At 45.9% G+C, this 18,623-nt stretch overlaps 2 protein-coding genes across 2 annotated transcripts in view; both read left to right on the top strand.

The window, feature by feature from the left end:
• Nucleotides 1-10,460, top strand: part of arhgef10 (Rho guanine nucleotide exchange factor (GEF) 10) — a 35,550-nt gene extending 25,090 nt beyond the window's left edge. Inside the window, exons 23-29 of the mRNA XM_068751657.1 lie at nt 19-105; nt 551-777; nt 995-1,152; nt 3,150-3,292; nt 3,680-3,854; nt 8,523-8,645; nt 9,199-10,460. Coding sequence (XP_068607758.1) covers nt 19-105; nt 551-777; nt 995-1,152; nt 3,150-3,292; nt 3,680-3,854; nt 8,523-8,645; nt 9,199-9,698 — 1,413 coding nt within the window. The 3' untranslated portion in view covers nt 9,699-10,460. The remainder of the gene's footprint in view (nt 1-18; nt 106-550; nt 778-994; nt 1,153-3,149; nt 3,293-3,679; nt 3,855-8,522; nt 8,646-9,198) is intronic.
• Nucleotides 10,461-12,725: 2,265 nt separating this feature from the next.
• On the top strand, nt 12,726-14,618 carry LOC137908016 (kelch repeat and BTB domain-containing protein 11). The gene has a single exon (XM_068752376.1). It carries the CDS (start codon nt 12,726-12,728, stop codon nt 14,616-14,618), a length of 1,893 nt encoding a protein of 630 aa, XP_068608477.1.
• Nucleotides 14,619-18,623: the final 4,005 nt, after the last annotated feature.

Genomic DNA, 18,623 nt, shown 5'->3' on the forward strand with positions numbered 1-18,623 from the left:
TTCCCGTTTGTGCGGCAGGTGGAATGCGCCGTTCATAACCCAGAGCCCCACATCAACACAGAGAGCACAGCCGACATGGCCGTCGTGGGTCACGGATGCGTCTGGGTGAGCCGCAGTGCTCCATGTGTTGCTTTTCATTCCAGCAAATAATCAAAAGGAAAGTTTATCCCGGAGTTTATAGGTTCTGCAGTAATTCTGGCACCTTACCCTGAAGAGCAGATGGAAAGAGATCTTAATTAAATTGGACTTGTGTTATTCTATTTAGATAAGTGAGCTGAGAACTAAACTGCTTTTCTACTATAATGTGCTTTCAGGGCATGTGGTAAGTTTCGGCTTAATTAATAAAATGTCTAATGCGCCCGTGAGAACGAGCTGAGAAGGGCAAACATCATTCTAGCGCCTTACTTTTGCAGTGAGATCATTTATAAGCTGCTGCTGAATGATGTCAATTTACAATAAAACGAATGTCAGCTCCGATTTTTGTGGTTTTCAATCTTTTTTTAGATTGTCATAAGGAGCATATTGATCTCGAGTCTTTATTTTTGCTCAGGTTGCAAGTTGCACCAACCAGATGGGCCAGATATCCATAGTGGCCATGCAGAACTCTAGTCCGAAGGTGACCGAGTGTTTCAATGTGGAGTCCCGTATCTTGTGCATGGCCTACATTCCTGCAGAACAAATCCTAGAAAACGGCGAAAGGGTCTCAGAAAGTAGCCACGTCCCCGCAGCGAAGGCCGGGGATACTCCCAGTGTTTGTCTGGGCATGGAGGAGGGCAGGTACAACACACAGATGCTACAATAAATACTGTTCATGACATGTTTCAGTGTATTTTAGCAGTATAAAGATATCAGCTCCCATTCAGTCTATATTAAAGTGAAATGTCCAAAGCTAAATTCTGAACCTTAAAGTTAAAAAAATACTTAAAGCGACCCAAAATTCAGTGACTCAAACGTAACTGCAGATCTGTGTGTTTTGTTCTCGTCTCCTGTTCAGCATCATTGTTTATAAGAGCAGCCAGCGTTCCAAGAAAGTGCGTCTGCAGCACTTCTTCACCCCAGACAAGTCCACCGTCACCAGCCTGGCCTACATGAAGCCCTGTTTATATGCCGGCCTGGTCAACGGCGCCGTGGTGGTCTACTCCAGATCACAAGGTGTGTGTGTCAGGAGGGAGGTCTTCTGCTAAATTCCTGTAATTCTGCCTCTGCGTTTGTTGATCTTCTAAAATGACAGTAATTAAGAGCAGCATAAGGTGAAATCACTGTTATTGTGTTAAACCGAAATGCACTCAGTAAAAAATGTACATTCGGTTTTTCGAAGTTGTGTTCCAAAGTGTTTATTTGAATATCTGTAGTTGCAGTCCGAACCTAAATTAACTAATTTATTTTTAAAGTGTTTTTCTTTCTGTCTTGAAGTCCCTGGATTGTCGTTAATGTGCAGGTCAGAGGCTCGCTTGTGTGTCGCTCCAGGTCTGCTCTGCATTGAGGTTCTACTTGCTCAGTTGTCTGGGAGAAGCCAATCGGTTAGCAGTGACCTATTTAATACCGTCCCTCCCAGACGAGCACAGAAAACATTAGTTAGAAGGATCTGGGCTGCTCTCGTCACACAATCTGTGTTTTTGTTCCATCTCTTTCTGGCATTCATGCAGAACAAGGGAGAATAGAATGGCAACAGACAGAATATAGATGGAAACAACAAGCAACTATTTTTGCTTTTTTATTTTTCATGTACAGTTTTACTTGTTTTTAAATGAATTCCCAGAAGGAATCTCTGTCCCCAGAATCAGAATCTGACTTGCATGATTCCTTCCCGTCTCATCCTGCGTTCCTCTGGAAGGGAAAACTGCCCCCCCCCCACTTCCCAGTTGTCATGCTGCTCAAGCACTTTGTCACAGCAAAAGGCTCGCCATTAGCATTTAAAGTAGACCCACGGTTTACATTTGCACAGGAGAAGGCAAGCGGAACAAAAAAAAGAAGAAATGACGTGCTCATATACTTATGATGTCAGGCTGTAAGCCGATCAAAGGGAATCCTCAAGGCGAATGTGGCAAGGCATCGGGAGCCGAACAGACGGGAACGTTTCTTGAAGCCTGCATGAAAAGCCAGGCTGCTGTGCATGCAGTGTGTGTCTGAAGCCGGCCTGCCTCATACGCGCCATGTTTACTGCTGCCTTTGTGAGAGAGGAAGACAGGGAGAGAGGCGATGGCTCGGCAAAGGTCGTGTCATGGCCAGACATTCGGTGCATAAAGTATTCTACTCGCTTCCTTCCCTTCTTCCGAAGCGAATCGTGTGCAGAGTTATTATAAGGCTGCAAAGTTGCCGATCTTGTAATCCCCCCCCCCCCTTTTTTCTCTGCTCTTGCCGCGTTCCTCTTTCACTCGTGTGTAATTCTTCTGATAATATACACAAGGTGTTTCTGGAGCGCTGATCCTAGCTAGCTGCTTTAGTCGGGGATTGCCCTGACTTCCGCAGTCATTCCTGGCCTTCCGACAGACCGTCTCTCCCTGCGTGGCACCTCTGCCTTCAATGGGAGCCTTTGTGTCTCCTCTCTTAAGAAACACCATTTGGGTGAGGCCTCGTTCGAGATGAGCACAGAGAATGTGAGGTCTGGAGGGAGGGCATGAAGTTTGCATCTTGCACGGGGGCCATTCTGGCTTAAAATCCTGACAGTTTTCACTGATGCACATTCCTGTGATTGTGTGTGAAATTAATAAATGACATTCCGCTGCTTTCGTGAAGCCTTTGACTGAATCTGACGGTTTCAGAAATGCAAACGTGTTTATTTATAAATGCTCCCTGCATGGGGGTTTTTCACCGTCGGTGCCCAGGCACACGTAGAGCAGCGTGTAGGAGGCTTGTGTGGGATGCAGCTTCTGACTAATGCCTCTGAGCCCATCTATATTCACAGCGAAGGCTGTGAAAACCATCAATGGTCACTCCATTAGCAGACTTGTAAATGCAGATGGCCTTCTCAGATGGCATTTATAAAGACAGAATGGCTATTGCAGCCTCTTCAACCTAAACGGTAAACCAGACTTATTGCATTTAAGACTGAATATATTATTGAGTTTACATACAAGCTGTTTGGTTCTTGAGGTGTTTTTGTGAAATGCTTTTTATTTTAATTTGAGCGCTCTTGCCTGTCGTCACAGATGGTTCGTGGAGCTGGGAAAAGCCCAAGGTGCTGAAGCTGGGAGTTTTCCCAGTCAAGGCCATGCTGGCTGTAGAAGAGCACCTCTGGGCTTCGTCGGGAGGCCAGGTCTTCATCATAAGCACCCACACGCATTGCGTAGGGGTATGTAACCTTGCTCTAATACTGTTTCGGTGCCCTCATCTACATTATAAAAAGAGCGGATAAGGAAAGAACAGAGTCTGGCAGCTGTAGGAAAGAGCACATTTATTTCCCAGGAAGCAGCTGGTTTTAACTTGATGACTTTTAAAGAGTATGTTGCTGTTGGAGGGGCCGCCTTTCTCTTCCCAGGGTTTCTCCTTTCCAGATTCTGTCATGTGGATGGCATTCCTTGCTGTTTGTCGCTTGTTGATGGAATATATGCACCTGCAGAATAAACCCATTGTTTCATTTTCTTTCACACCAACATTCAGCAATGAAAGCAGCATTGCACACAACAGATTACAGCCGGTGTGTACCGCCTGTCACCCTGTGTCCTCTCAACCCACCCAGAGGCAGCTGGAGGCCCACCAGGAAGAGGGCATGGTCGTGTCCCACATGGTGGCTGCCGGGGTGGGCATCTGGATCGCCTTCAGCTCCGGTTCCACGCTGCGACTTTTCCACACGGAGACCCTGGAGCACCTCCAGGACATCAACATCGCCACGCCCGTTCACAACGCGCTGCCTGGTGAGACGCCAGAAACGTCAACTTCTAGAGAAATGACATGTAAAACCCAGAATAATCACGCACACTCAGATGTGTACTGATATTATATACATATAATCCAATAAGGGGAGGATACATCCTTTTGATAACTGATAGTAGAATCAAATGTATAATATACTTTATGTATATTCTATTTGTCACTTAAGTAGTAGAAGTGTGTTATCCATTTGCAGATACCCTCAGTACAACAGTTTAAACATAAAAAACAATCAAGCATTCTTTGCGCGTTTTTTTTTTCTTTTTTACGTAAACATATCAGATACAGCCGCAGTAACTCTGATGAAACTAGATTGGGGTTTTTTTTTTTTCCCTGCTTTGAAGAGCAGCTTTCTTTAATTACGTCATTCCACTGTAATGCCTTACCCTCCATCCCTGTCTGTGTCAGGCGCTGCAGATGTAAACACATCATTAACAGTTGTAGGATCTGTAGAGCGGTGTCGGAGGCCATCGAGTCTGTTTCTCACACACGACGTCATGCTACACGAGTTTATTCTTTTGGAGTATTTGTCGTAGAGGATCTCCGTGGCTGGAATTGTCACGCATGTAACAGAAACCGAATCTGCAAAACGCTGATGAGGTCAGATGAAGTGTCACTGTTGGTTGTCCCAGGCTGACGTCATCAGAGCAGCTCGCTGCTGTGACTCTTGTAATCTGCTGCGTTATATCAGCTTGACCCCCCCCCAAAAAAAACACTCAACCTGCGAGGCAGGCTGCTGTTTCTTTTTCCACGAGTGGAGTTTGCTTCTGTGAAATCAGTTTCTGCTGCCAGTCTCCCGTCCTTCATGGCTGACGTGTGTCCTGAAGTTGTATTCCTTGCTTGACTCTTCAATAAGGTTTTATCTAAGCTGTGTTTTATTGTGGCATCTGTGGTTCAATCTGCATGCGTGTTGCGGTCCGTAGTTACGACTCGCCTGCAGAGGCTATTTGTGATCTCATTTCAAGCATCGTTGGCACTACTGTCGTTAGCCTAGCTCTATCCAGATTGTTTGCACCGTTCGTCTGCAGAGGGACTTTTGCCATGAGGGTTAGTAATAACATTTAGATATGTAGCGAATGTGTAGAGAAATTAGCATGAATTAACTCATTCAGTGCCATTCACGTCTAAAGACGTTTTTTGAACCACAAACATTCACGACCAACCCTGACTTTGAAATCTGCCTCTCTTCAACGGCCAATAGCTCTGGAATGAAAAATGGTAGGAACACACTTTTTCCCTGATAAAAGAGAAGACTTTAATCTTTCATTTGGTAGATTTTGTGTTTGCACAGTCATAGTAAAGAATATTTTGCGGGGCTTGGAAAATTGGGCAAAATGAGCGAAAACTGGAGCGCTCGGTTGAAAATGGCTGGCACTGAAAGAGTTAATCAACAAATGTCACATCTCATGTAATTAGATTTGGGAGCTGGATTTGACATCGTTTAGCTGTTAGCAGCGATGTGAAGTGAAACAGGCTGCAACGTACTTCTCGTATCCGCGTTCAGTGGGGTTCGGAGTTCGACAGTGCCAGAAAGATTCTCCTGGAAAGCTCTAGAAATGCATCCATTTTACAATAATTAAAATTGTACAAATTTACAACAGCAGTTGGGAGTTGATTGATATTATGGAAGAATCTCACTCTTCCCAGTGTTTAGAGTTAGAGGAGGAGGAAGGCGCCCATGTCAGACAGATGCAAATCATAAAAAAATGAGACCTCCCTGCCAGTATTGGCTAATAGACTCCATGCAACCACAGAGGAAGCTAGTTCATGCAGTCAGATGAAAGCGTTCGTCCTCGGGCCTTGCTGTTAAAAGCTCTCCACCTTTGGATTGCCAGTGTGACTGCGTGGTTTAGAATTGGGATATTTCAATGAAGCAAATGTTTGGACATGAAGGACTTGCCTGCAATCAGTGTGTTGGAGAACAGAGAGTGATTGGTCTTTATCTGCAGTTCTTTTCATTCATTCATCTTCTGAACCGCTTTTGTCTGTTACCGGGTTCTGCTGGAGCCTTTCCCAGCAGTCAACCGGCGAGAGGCGGGGTACACCCTGGTCGAGTCGCCAGTTCATCGCAGGGCCACGCGCAGACTGACAATCATTCATACACACACACATATACACTAATACACAATTTAGTGTAAGTGGCAGGAAACAGGAGAACGCGGAGAGAACCCACCCACGCAGGCACGGGGAGAACATGCAAACTCCTCCCAGAAGGGCCCCAAGTCGGATTCAAACCTTGCTGTGAGGCAACAGCGCTTACCACTGCGCCGCCGTGCCCATCTGCAGTCCTGTCCTCCATTAATGTTGCATTGCTGAGATGCAAGCTTAAACTAATACAGCAACATTTCAGAGTGACGCTGCTGATTATTGCATTACCATCTTCTCTAGGAGGAATATTACATTACAAATCCTCATGCCATTTTGGTGCGTCCATGGAATATCCAATCAGAGATTGGGTGTGTCGACTTCAGTGTAAAATCCTGTGTATATAAAAGTGGTGTCATGTTGAAAGGCAGGAATTGCTCAGGGTGGTGTTCCCCTTCTCGTGTTCGTGCACGTTGGAGCAATCTTTCTAACTCCCTGCGTAGCAGACAGGACGCCCCGATGCCAGCAGGCTAATAGGCTGTAATAGCTCAAATGATCACTCTCATTTTTAGAGTAATTTAGGAGTATTAACAATAGTATAGACAACTTTCCAAAATCTCAGCTTTTTTTTATATTCCTGTGAGTTAGCTACCGATACTGACTTGGACTCTCCCTTGTGAACGATGCACGTGTTTTATTGATCCTCTGTGGGGAGGGGGGGCAAGTGAGTCCCATTCAATGTATTTCCTAAATAAAGTAACACAAGGAAATCTCCTCACAAGTGTGAGAATGTCGTTCTCATCAGCGTTTGTCATCCCTGCTGACAACAGACTGTCCTGCGATGACGTCTCTGAGGACAGCTCTGCCTTTGTCTTCTGCTCTGTGACCTAAATATTCAGTCGTGCACGGCTTAACGGAAGACAAACATCACGGGGCTCAGCAAATGGCACCTCCAGCTCTCTTTTGTTTCTATGCCACCATTGCTGCATGCATCCCAACAAGGGGAAAACACTTACAAGTTAAACGTACTGTCAGAACTACAGAGGGGGTTAGAAATGCAGGTATCGGGGTTATGCTGGAGCCCGTCCCACAACAGACATTCACACCTAGCATTTAGCTCCTAGCACTGTTGCACCTGTAGCATCCTCGTCTCGCGCTCTAAACCTTGCTCTCCGTGGTGTTTTACCAAAACGAGTGCCCGACTACTGAAACAGTGTGGTTCCACACATAGCGCTGACCCAACCTGCTCCTGGACCGGCTCAATGGCTGAGGCAGTGTTTTATTGTACCTGCAGGGATCCGCCCCTCCCTCCTACTGTCGGTTGCCGGCAGCGAGTGCAGATCATGATGATCGGGTGTAGTGATCAGGGCACTGTTGATGCTCGCTCTGGGGTTATTTTAGTTTACCCTCTGGGTGGAGAACTCTGCAAACATTATGGAAGGAAGGAAGTCGATCACGCCCCCCCCACCCCCCACTCCCAAACAGCCATCTGTGTTTCTGCTAAATCTGGGGCCCCATTAGAAGCACATGTGGGCTGGACTCTGGGTTTAGTCCTCTCCTCTACCTGCCTGCCCATCTGGCTTGACTCCCGGACGCGTGGTAGCACGGCGTATGTGCCTCATGCAAGGGGTCAGCGCACGTCGGGGCGGTGTGTGTGTGTGTTTGGGGGGGCAGACACATAGGCTGGCAATGATTTTTTTTCTAAAGCCCAAGAGGATTACTATGAGGGAGAACATTCAAGTCGAGCTTACAGCAGCAGTGACTCACGGCAGTCGCGCCTCCCACATAGTCGCGCAGAGGAGGCTGCTTTTGAAAAATCCAGATTCTTGTTGCAGTCATAAAGAAGGATAATAAAAAAATGTCTGATTTAGACGCCACTTGTTGCGCAGTTTACTCCTGATGTGGGGAACATGTGCCAGATTCCACATAATGAGTCGCCTAACGCTGCTGGCTTGACCTTATTGCCACCGTCGCTGAAAGGTTGTTGTTTATACTCGCTGTATTTACAGTCCAAAGCGGCATCGCAGGGATTTCTTTGTTACCAGAGCCGAAGGGGAAAGGTCGGCTCCGATTGTCCTTTTGAAACTGTCGCGGATGCAGAGCTCCTCGGTCGATTGCAAGCATTGCGCTTCACTCCATTCCATTACGTAACGCTTTTGTGTTTGTTTGACTCAAACTGGTGCATAATGGGATATTTCTCTCTGTGCAGGCACTTGTAAAGAGCCCCTTTTTATCCAGGCTCCTGTTTCACGTTGCCCTGGAGACAAATAACCGTTGTCGCCGCAGAATTGTCGACACTCGTGAAAAAGAGACTCCCCCCTCCCGCCTCCTCTACATCTCACAGTATTCAAGCGGCTCATTAACTACTGTATGCCCGTTTCTGATTTTTTATTTTTTGCATGGATGCATGCAGGAGCATCTGGTGCATCTTCCAAACGGCTCATTATAATCACAGGCGGCAGAATATGTTTATCAAGAAGTACCAGCTTCTCTCACTCTTTCAACTCATTTTATTCTGCACAGCAGTGAACCAGTGTTGTGGTTCTGCTTTTTAAATATTTCCACAGGAACCCAGAGAGTGTCGGTGAGCAGTCTGCTCGTCTGCCATGGCCTCCTGCTAGTGGGGACCAACCTGGGGGTGACCGTGGCCCTCTCTGTCCCCAGACTGCAGGGAATCCCCAAAGTTATAGGTAAAACATCATCACATCACGTCACGGATTCTCATTTGTTTGGTTTAAGAATCGATGGCGAACAATGAAAGCTATTTCTATTTCTATTTCTGAACCCAACGACATTATTATTGTCATGATAAAGAGAAAAATAGCAGCTCTGCTCCTCGTATATGCAGAGAATACAAAATATTTGCATTCTCTGCAAAAACAGCTCAAGCAATCCATCCTTTGATCATATTTTTTTGAGACTTTGATTATAGAATTTCACGGCCTCGTACACAGAGACATTTCTACCGCATCTAACAATAATTTCATAATTGATCTTACTTATTGAATACATTTATGAAATGTCTAACATGCATATTTTTTTGTTTAGTCTCATCGGCAGTTGAAAAAAGTATTTGCATTATCATGTTGAAAACGGAGAAAGGCAGCAAATTCATGATCACCGTTTGAATGAATGCCAATCACATTAATCAGGTTCAATAGAGGCTGATCTTCCTCCTAGATGTGTTAAGACATACGTTAAGCATGGATCAATGAGTATTAAAGTGGCTGTGCCTCCTGTCAGGTCGAGGAATGGTGTCCTTACACTCTCACAACGGACCGGTCAAGTTCCTCACCGCCGCTGCTGCAGTGTGTAACCGGCCCTCCGTGCTGCCGTCCTCCACCTCAGGCCATCCAACAGAAGCGTTAGCTGGGGAGGATGGCACCCCCCCGCCTCCGTCAGATTCAGCCCCGCCTCCCCCTCAGGGCCGGGCTGTGTGGCTGGGAGAGGCAGGTTGTTCCACCATGGCTCTCCAGGACTCCCTGTCCTCGTCCTGCGGCTCCCTGGCTCCATCCCAAGGCTCCTTGGAGCACGGGCCCGAGGACGGCGCCCTGTACGACGTGCTCCTCGACCCGGCCCGGCAGCAGCGGGGCCACCGAGCCAGCAAGGTGGATGTCAGCTCTTTGTTGGTGGTGTCCGGAGGCCTGGGCCACCGCAGGGTCAACAAAAAAGCCAAACAGTCTCGCCACGAGGACGCCACCTCCACCATCCTGATCTGGCAGATCCCCTTACTCAACGTGTGACGGCGGGAAGCATCCTGGTAGGCTGGGCTTCTACGTCGTTCCACTTCACAGGACACGTGGGATAAATCAACCAAACAGCCCATCAAAGCCGTGACTGCATTCTAATGATGTCTCCTAACATTTAAAAAAAATCAATACAACCACTCCATCAAGATGCATGAAACGGCTCCCCTGGCACCAGGGAAAGGAAACCCCTTTACTTGTTGAAGGCGTCTGACCATTTCAGTTGTTCTCCTGTAACGTGGCTAAACATTACTCTCCTGTCTCGGTGCCACATCAGTTGACTGTACTCGACTGGTGCATTTTGTTTTTTATCAGTGTTGAAAAGGAATAAGGAAAATGTGAAGAAGAAGAAAAATTATAATTAATGAGGGTTTGAGTCTGTTTCAAGAAAGCTTTATGTCAAGAGAGGAAAGTTTTTGACCTTCGATCATCTGTTGAGGCCAGAATTGTAAATAAGTTTAGAAAGTCAGAGTTAGATGAGAGTTTTGTGGTCAGAGAAATGGTTCAGTGTTTATATGGATTAGATCCTTTTTACTATCGGACCACCTTTCCTGGTGATTGTGCCGGTACTTTTTTTTGTTTTTTTTTACTATAGAGAAAAGGGATTAAAGAAGCGAACAACTGGATGACTGAATTATAGTTTAGGAAGGTGAGGAGAACCCCTGGCTGGCCAGAGTTCTATTCATAAAGGGATGAAATAGTTGACAGGAGAGCCCCCCCCCCTCCCGGTCTCATTTTGTATGATGTTATGTGAATTAAAAAGGCTTATTAATAGTTTTATTGAGCAACCACGTGTTCCTTCTTTGAGCGCCGTTGTGCATTCGGTGACTTTTTAAGTGGACTTGCTTCCTGCTTCATCAGCAGCAGTTTTCATGAATCTGTCTCGCTGGGGAATTGTGCATCAACTTGTGCAGGTTTCCGAGATAAATCGTTTATAGGTAGAGCAGCACTTGGTGCATGAGGACGCTCGAGACATTCCAGTTATGCTGAAGACAACGCGGAGGAGGAAAGGAAGCCTGCCTGACTCAAACTCACCTCGTACCTCTCCTCCCTGCTGCATGTGTGCAGCAATGGGTTCGTGCTGGGACTCGCACTTGTGCACGAGGGGGGGGGGGGGGGGGGCTGCAGGAACCGAGCTTGATACAGCTCTTCCGGGATTCAGTGTTCATATCTCGAACTGCTGAACAAAGAGGGGTCAAGCCTTTTCTCTCCTTCACCGCCCACGTCGACTGTTGCACAACCGTGTTTCTCTCCATTATGAGTTTATAACAAAATAAAATAGACGGGATGATTTCGGGCTGGAGGCGTTCTCATGCCATCGTCCGCTGCACCACAGGCTTACCCCCAAATATTTTTTTGTGTTATTCTTGGCAGTAGGAAGCTGACTTGAAAGATAATATTTAACTTCTGCAGCCAAACGCAGGATTGCATTTATTACCGGCTTGTGCAACACAGTCACACTGTCAACAGTCACACCTGTGTCGAGCTGCAGTATCAGTTTGTGTGGGTGTTCCCCCCCCCCACCCCCGACTATCTGTCATTAAAGCCTCCCATCTGAATGTGCTCTAATCTTCAATCGCTGTTGTGGTTGTGCCTCTCTGTTTAAATCTGAAGGCCAGTTGTTATGGAGAGATTATGGACCCGAGATTAAAGACTCTTCTGCTGCCGATTCCGTGCAAACCTTTCCATCAGGAGCTTGACAGGAATAGTGACAGATCAACATGTGACTCAACCTGAAATATTTCATATACTCAAACAGATTGTAAAGAAAATGATTTTTTAAATCCCAAGCCCTTGGAGAGTCTGGTAATCCATTTTACTTTGTCCTTTCTGGATTTACTAGGAGAAGAGAAATGGGGTCTCCCCCTGTTCTGTTCCCTAACAACCCCCTCTTAGTGGTACCCAGGACCGTGATGCGTAACGGAACGCCGCACCTCTGAAATGCGCATGGCGCACAGCGTTTACGAAGTCGTGCGCTCGGGCTGTTGAGTGTAGGGTTAATAATATGGGGGGGGTTATATCACCGACAACCACCTCACTGTAGTCAAATGCCTCAGTCCTGTCAGATCGCCACAGCGACTCATCTCAGCTGGGAACGCCGAAGACGCGACACGTGCGCTCTGCGGCTCCGCCCCTCCTTCTGGATGAAATGGCTTCACGGAACGGCTGATTTGGAAGGAGGTGTCGCCTGAACGATCGCCTCGCCTCGCCTCCTCGCCAGGATCTGGATCAGTTGAGCTCCGAATCAAGGAGGAGACGGGCGGTTTAAATGAAGTCCTCCTCGGAAAGCGCTGCGCACGCCGGCTCGTCTGGATTGCCGCTGCTTTACGTAACTGGATTTTGTGGAAGGGCTGCTGGCGAGGAAACAGGTAAGGGGGGGGTCACGCTGCCGATAGACGTTTGTGGGGTCGGGTTGAGTTTTAGTCGGAGGCGACGTATTAATACGCGCTTTCCATTGCGATCAAACCCGACATATTTATGTGTAGCATCTACCACCATCATATGTCCCGATTAATTCCACCACCGGTGCAGCACCGCCTGCGCATGCGTTCTAAATGCGTCCCAGATTAACGCCAGTAAGGGACAGACGGGCTGATTGTTGCAGCAGGTCGTGCCGTTTGAAGCCACATCGAGGTGCTGCTTTTGTAGGTCTTTGCACGATGCAGACAAAGCACAAAGCATCCGCTGTTGGTTGGTTTTTACGCGCACGCCACGTTGATACGGGAGCGCGCATTTTGCACAGTGTGGAATGACTGCTCAAATGATTTCCTTATTAAATGTCAGGGTTTTCCTGGGATTGTGTTACAGTGGGAAAGGGCGCCCCTTAGAGAATGCATGACGTCAATGCAGCTTCAACGCTCATTTTTATTCCTCCATTGAATCCCCCCCCCGACCACACACACACACACACACTTGTTTTTTTTTTTTTTCCATGTAGGTGAAAGGAGAGAACAACCACAACCGTCCGTCGGCGTGATCCGTGAAGACGCCGCCCTACATCAGCAGTGAGTAGAGTTCACGGACATGAGCGAGGGCTGCAGGCGAGGTGGGGGGGCTGTCACTGTGGAGGCAGATGTGCTCCTTCGTGCCGTGGACCCCGACCTCGTCACACCATCTGACAAGAAGAAGATAATCCCAGGTTATCTTCAGGGATTACTGCAGGACGAGCGAGACGTCAGGCCCCCGGCAACCTTTGAGAAGGAATTCCTGCTGGGCGGAAGACTGACGGAGAATAACCACGTCGGTCACCAGCAAGGTAGCAGCTCCATCAGTTTAAGAGCCGATGAGCCTCATCTGGCCACTGATAAGGGAACTCCAGAGCTCCCTCCTTGCAGTGGCCCCGTGGGGCCCAATCACGCCGCTGGTATGCAACAAAATTGTGCAAGTAGTGGAATCCACAACGGGGCCGGAGCTGCAATGTCTGACGATGCAGAATCCTGCTCCTTGCCTAGCCGAGCCAACCAGGGAGCGGATCGGAACCTCCGCTGTAGTAACAGCAGCCAGGAAGCTGGAAATGAACCCGACTTGGTCATCGAAGTTGGCGGGCAGAAGATCAACGCTCACAAGTCTGTCCTAGCAGAGAAGAGTGACTACTTCAGGGCACGTCTGTCGCGGGACATCCTCAAAGTCAAGGGTGTGAGTTACAAGACTTTGTCTACGTTGATAGACTATGTTTACACTTCTCAAATGAATGTTGGCAAGGACAGTGTTATCGATGTAATCACGGGGGCCAAGATTCTCCAGATCCCCTGCGCTGTCCAGGCAGCCATGGACTCCATGTCTGCCCAGGTCACTCCGGAAAACTGCTACGAGATCCTGAGCATTGCCAAAAAGCAGCGCTTGAGCGAGCTGAAGGAGACCGCCTATGGGTTCATGAGCGACAACTTCCTCCAGATCCTCAAAGACCCCGCTGTGTACGGGCGCCTGACTGGATCTGAGCGGGATCTGATCCTGAAGAAGCGGATGGATGGGAGGAAGACGCTGATGGTGGCAGAGATTAACGACGTGTTTGACCGCGTCGGGAGCCGGCCGCCGAGCCGCTGCAGCAGCCGTCCCCAGAGCCCGTTGTCGGTCGGGTCTTCGGAGGAGAATCGCATGATTTACTACTTCAGCGAAACGGCCAATGACTGGAGGCCTTTGACCGCCATGCCCGAGGACATAAACACTAAAGGGTGCGGGATCTGCACCATGTATAACTATCTCTTTGTTGCTGGGGGGATAGCGGGGTATGGGGACAAGGGCAAGGTCTCGGAGAAGGTCTTCTGTTACAACGCCGTAACCAACAGCTGGTCTGAGGTCAGATCTCTGAGCCAAGCTCGCGCCCAGTTGAAGCTTGTGTCAATGGATGGCTACTTGTACGCCATTGGAGGAGAGTGTTTGTTTACAGTGGAGAAATACGACCCTCGCATGGATCGCTGGACCGCAGTGGCCCCCTTGCCCAAGGGGGCCTTTGCAGTGGCCCATGAAGCCGTAACCTGCAGCGGGGAACTCTATGTCTCAGGGGGCTCTCTCTTCTACCGCCTCCTTAAGTATGACCCCAAGAGGGACGAGTGGCAGGAGTGTCCCTACAACAACAGCAGGGAGAAGTCCTCGGACATGGTCGCCCTGAAGAGCTTCATCTACCGCTTCGACGTCAACCGCGAGCAAGGAATCACCGTGTTCAAGTACAACGCCATAGTGAAAATGTGGCACGACTGCGTGTCGCAGAGGCCCGGGAGTCACTTGCCCTTCAGGTGTGCCGTTATTGGGAACTGCGTCTACTGCGTGAACAAGAGCAAGACTCTTCAGTTCGTGGTGGAGGAGGAGGAGGAGAACGCCTACTTTGTCGAAGAACCGCTGAAGGCGCCGCTGGAGGCGAAGGGCCTCCTGTTTCCTTTTGTTCTCTCCATGCCTGAAAAGCCTGCAAAGGTTACGTAATGCGCGCGTTATCCAGAATAACATAATAAATATCTCCACAGCACAACTGGAATAACCTTTTAGATACACTTTTCAGTGTCGGCTTTCTGTCGTTGAGCCTGCTTGCAGTGGAATGTGTGTATTTTTGCATGGCGATATAAAGTGTCTGCAAGCGTTCAGCCTTAAAAGGAGGAATCAAATCTTGGTCCCGAATGACTTCAACATTTTGCGTATCTGACTGTAGATGAAGACGAATGACGACAGTGACTGTAGGTTATTTATGGTTGAGTTCAGTTTGGTGCGCGTCTGTAGTTGCAGTAGATATTTCCTTAGAACCTATGAACTGGACGATCTGCGAAAACAAGCGTTTTATGGAACGTTCCGCCAAAACTAGTTGGAGCAGTTGGTAAAGGTGTAATGAATGCTGCGGGTCAGGTTCCATTTAGATTGCGATGTTACTGTTAAACAGATGCTATAAAGGGAATCTGACTGTGCAGGCGTGGAGAACCAGTGTTCCTCAACTGCTGCTTATTATTATTTTATTAGCTTTTGTTGTAAATGTATGCATTTGGACATCAGAGCTTTTGATATTGATTAAAAATCTGCAAGGCGATAAAGGTACTGGATGGGTTAAACCAAAGAAATACAAAAAAAAAAAATACCAGTGTCCTCATGCAGGATGCAGGCCTCATATTTTCATATGCATTATAAGGAAGTGTTTTTTTTATGCCCAATCTTGCAATATTTAAGAAAGTAAAAAATAAGACCCTATATCTGTACTGTTTCATCTGCTAAAATAATGTTTCTCCATTCTTTAGTCATCAGGCTGAAAACAGACAAACGCGGATGAAAACGGAAAAAATCCATCAGTCCATTATTTCCTGTCTATCAACCAATCCATTGATCCTTACATCTAACTGCCTAACAATAGCCGCCAATATTAGATATACGCCTCGCATGCGTTTCCTTTGCAAATTACTCAAACAGCATGTTGTACTTATTTTTAAAGCCGGGGTGAAATAATCAGGCATACAAGAAATGTAAAGTAAGAGGCTTCAGCTATTTGAAAGAAAATGTCAAACTTGTTTTATTTTTGTTGAGAACTGACTTGTATAGCATTCTTTTTCTTTAGCCTCTTGTTGTCTGAGGTGTTCCAGATCCTTCATTCAGCACATTTGCCAAAGATGATAACATCTAGTTGTGCAAAAATATTTTAACATTGACCTCACCACAGTGAAGTTAAAAGCAGTAGTTTTGCTCTTCTGTTTTCCAGTCACATTAACAAGATCATCTTGTAGACATGCTCCACTATTTTTTTTGCAGCTGCAATAACACAAAGGTTTGAGTCAAAGTTAGTATTAATAATACAGGAATGAATTGTTTTTGAAAATGTTTGAGCATAAATCTCCAGGCGGGTCAGTTTGACTCTGACAAAAATGGATGTTGTTTCACTACTCTGTATTTTTGTGACTTTTTTTTTTCTATGGATTTGGTGGTTTTGGATCTGCTGCTATGATGGACAGTAAAGTAATGCAATGCTCAGTAATGTCTCAAAAGTATTTGGAGTGGGCTAAACATATTAGCTCTGGGATAATGTATACCAGTCAGGACTAAGTGCTTTAAATAAAAGATTTTGTGTCTGAAAATGGTCTGGATTTCTGAACTTGTCCAAAGCATGGCAACCTTTTTATTTTTTGTAAATCATGTTAGCATCCACTAATACTCCCCTGCTACCAAGCCTGGGGCCAATGTAGATAGCATTTTAAAAATGTAGTTTGTATAATACTAAAAAGAAAAATACACAATAATTGTTGTGACATTAATGGTATCACTTCAATGCGATCATCATTAATATTCTTTTATAAATTCAGTTCAGACTGAACATCATTTCCATTGATCCTGGTTGGATCATTTTCAAGACGGCCTAATCGTGAGTGTATTTGCACGACGAAGAAGCACTTGATTACATGCCAATCACTTGCATCATCAATCAAGAGTCAAGTACTTAATATGTAATGAAGATAAATGGCTTTGCCCCTTTTATTGCTATTTTTCTATTACTATGACTCGGTAGCGTTTCATTATCTTTTATATCCTGGTAATGATCTATTGCGTCTGTATGGGAGAGTGTGTCAAAATTATGACAAATTATGAGTATCATAATTAATTTGATAAGAATATCTCTCAAATGTACCCCATAATTATGGCGTGCTATCTCAGAGTGATGATCCATTAATGATGGGAGAGACGTCTTCTTGACTTAGTGAAAACATGTCGTGTCTAGACAGCTCTCGGAGAGCATGAAACTCCGCCCACGCAGCTTCTTTTCCCCTGTGGAGCTCCATCCTTCATGGAAGTTGTGATCTCACTTTAATCTTGCTGTGGCTGTGCCTTTCTTTTCTAAACCAATCTGTAATGGAGCTCGCCCCCACACACAAGACAGTAGGACACCTTCAGGCGCTTCATTCAATCTCCTCCTTGAACAGCTTGAGCACGAAGTGAATATTAATATTAGGCTTCATATTAAGGTGGGAAATGTGGTCTGTGATCACTTTACAGTTTACACAGTGAAAGATCAATATCTGATAAGAAAAAGAAAGCTGTGTGCACAGGTGATGAGAGTGATCAATTTTAAGTTTAATAAATCATCAAAAGGTCAATAGTAGATCGGATTCAACATGGATTCGGTTTAATTAGCCCAATAATAATGTTATCAGAATTCATTGTACGTTATTGGAATATCAACTAAGTCGGAAACAGCGGCCTCCTGAGGCGACTAGAGGATACGCACTCATTAAATCTACCCCCCAATGCCTAAATTCTAGAAGTAAAGTTATCCTTCAACAGCTGAAGACGGGAAGTGGAATACGACCACGAGCTGGAATCATGAAGATATTCATTCCATCCATCTACCTTGGGACAAAATTATAGAATGATTGAAATACAGTCTCCGAGTTAGGCTTTGTTCACAATGAAATAATGGGTGAAGTGCAGCACTTGGTGAAATAACAAAGAAAGAGTAGACATTACTACATAGGCTCAATTTTTCATAAATGTTTTACAGTCTCAATTTTTAACGTCACAAACTCCCTAAAATTCACCACATCTAATGTTGCCCTCTGTTTATACTGAAACCTTGATGGAGCAAGTATGTTCACCTTTCTAACACTAGGGGCCAGTATAAGCACGTGGTTCAAATTGAACGCTCATATTTGCACCATTTTCTACCCATGCCGCTACCAGAGCATGCATGTTGGTGTACACACCAACCAGGCAGGGGTTCTATTTAGAATGCAAGCTGGATGAGTTGTTAGTAAACAAATGTAGGATTGGGTCGGATCAGAATATTCAATGAGGCTTAAAATGTCAATGTTTACTGCAATGCAAACCTAATTCCAAAAAAAAGTTGCTCTGTATGATCTGTACAACAATGACAAAACAAAAAAAACGGTGACCTCCTAAAAATATTTGGCATTTAATTCAATTGAAAATAATATAAATACAATATATCCAGGGGTGGCTTGATTTTTCTAAATACCGGTATTTGTGTTGATTCTGAATTATATGCCAGCAAAGAGTTTGGGAGAGGTTTGTTTACAGATAATAAGAAAGGAGCACCTTCAAAAGGCAAATAGTGCAACAGTTTTCTTTATTTATCTTGCCGTCTACAGTCAGAGAATCTGCAGAGATCACTACACGTAATCCGCTAACTAGTTACCAACATCCAAACGACTTCTTTTATACTGTCATGGAAAACAGTATAAAGCATATTATTTAATAACATGTGCAATGCTTATGGAGATGTAAATACACAACTTTTACAAGTTGTTTAAAGCATCTAGAAGCTAACTGCTGACATTATACCTGACAGTAACTAGTTTCATCCTCCGACTCACAACCTAGAGATGCTTCGGAAGGTTCTTAAAAAAGTTGATCAAATGAAATTGATCAGTTAGCTGGAATTAAACTGAGGCCAAAAGATGACAAGTGTTGTTGTTGTTGTTGTTTTGTGTCACAGCATCCTGC

Source organism: Brachionichthys hirsutus, chromosome 18 (genome assembly GCF_040956055.1).
Source record: "Brachionichthys hirsutus isolate HB-005 chromosome 18, CSIRO-AGI_Bhir_v1, whole genome shotgun sequence".
Lineage (NCBI taxonomy): Eukaryota > Metazoa > Chordata > Actinopteri > Lophiiformes > Brachionichthyidae > Brachionichthys > Brachionichthys hirsutus.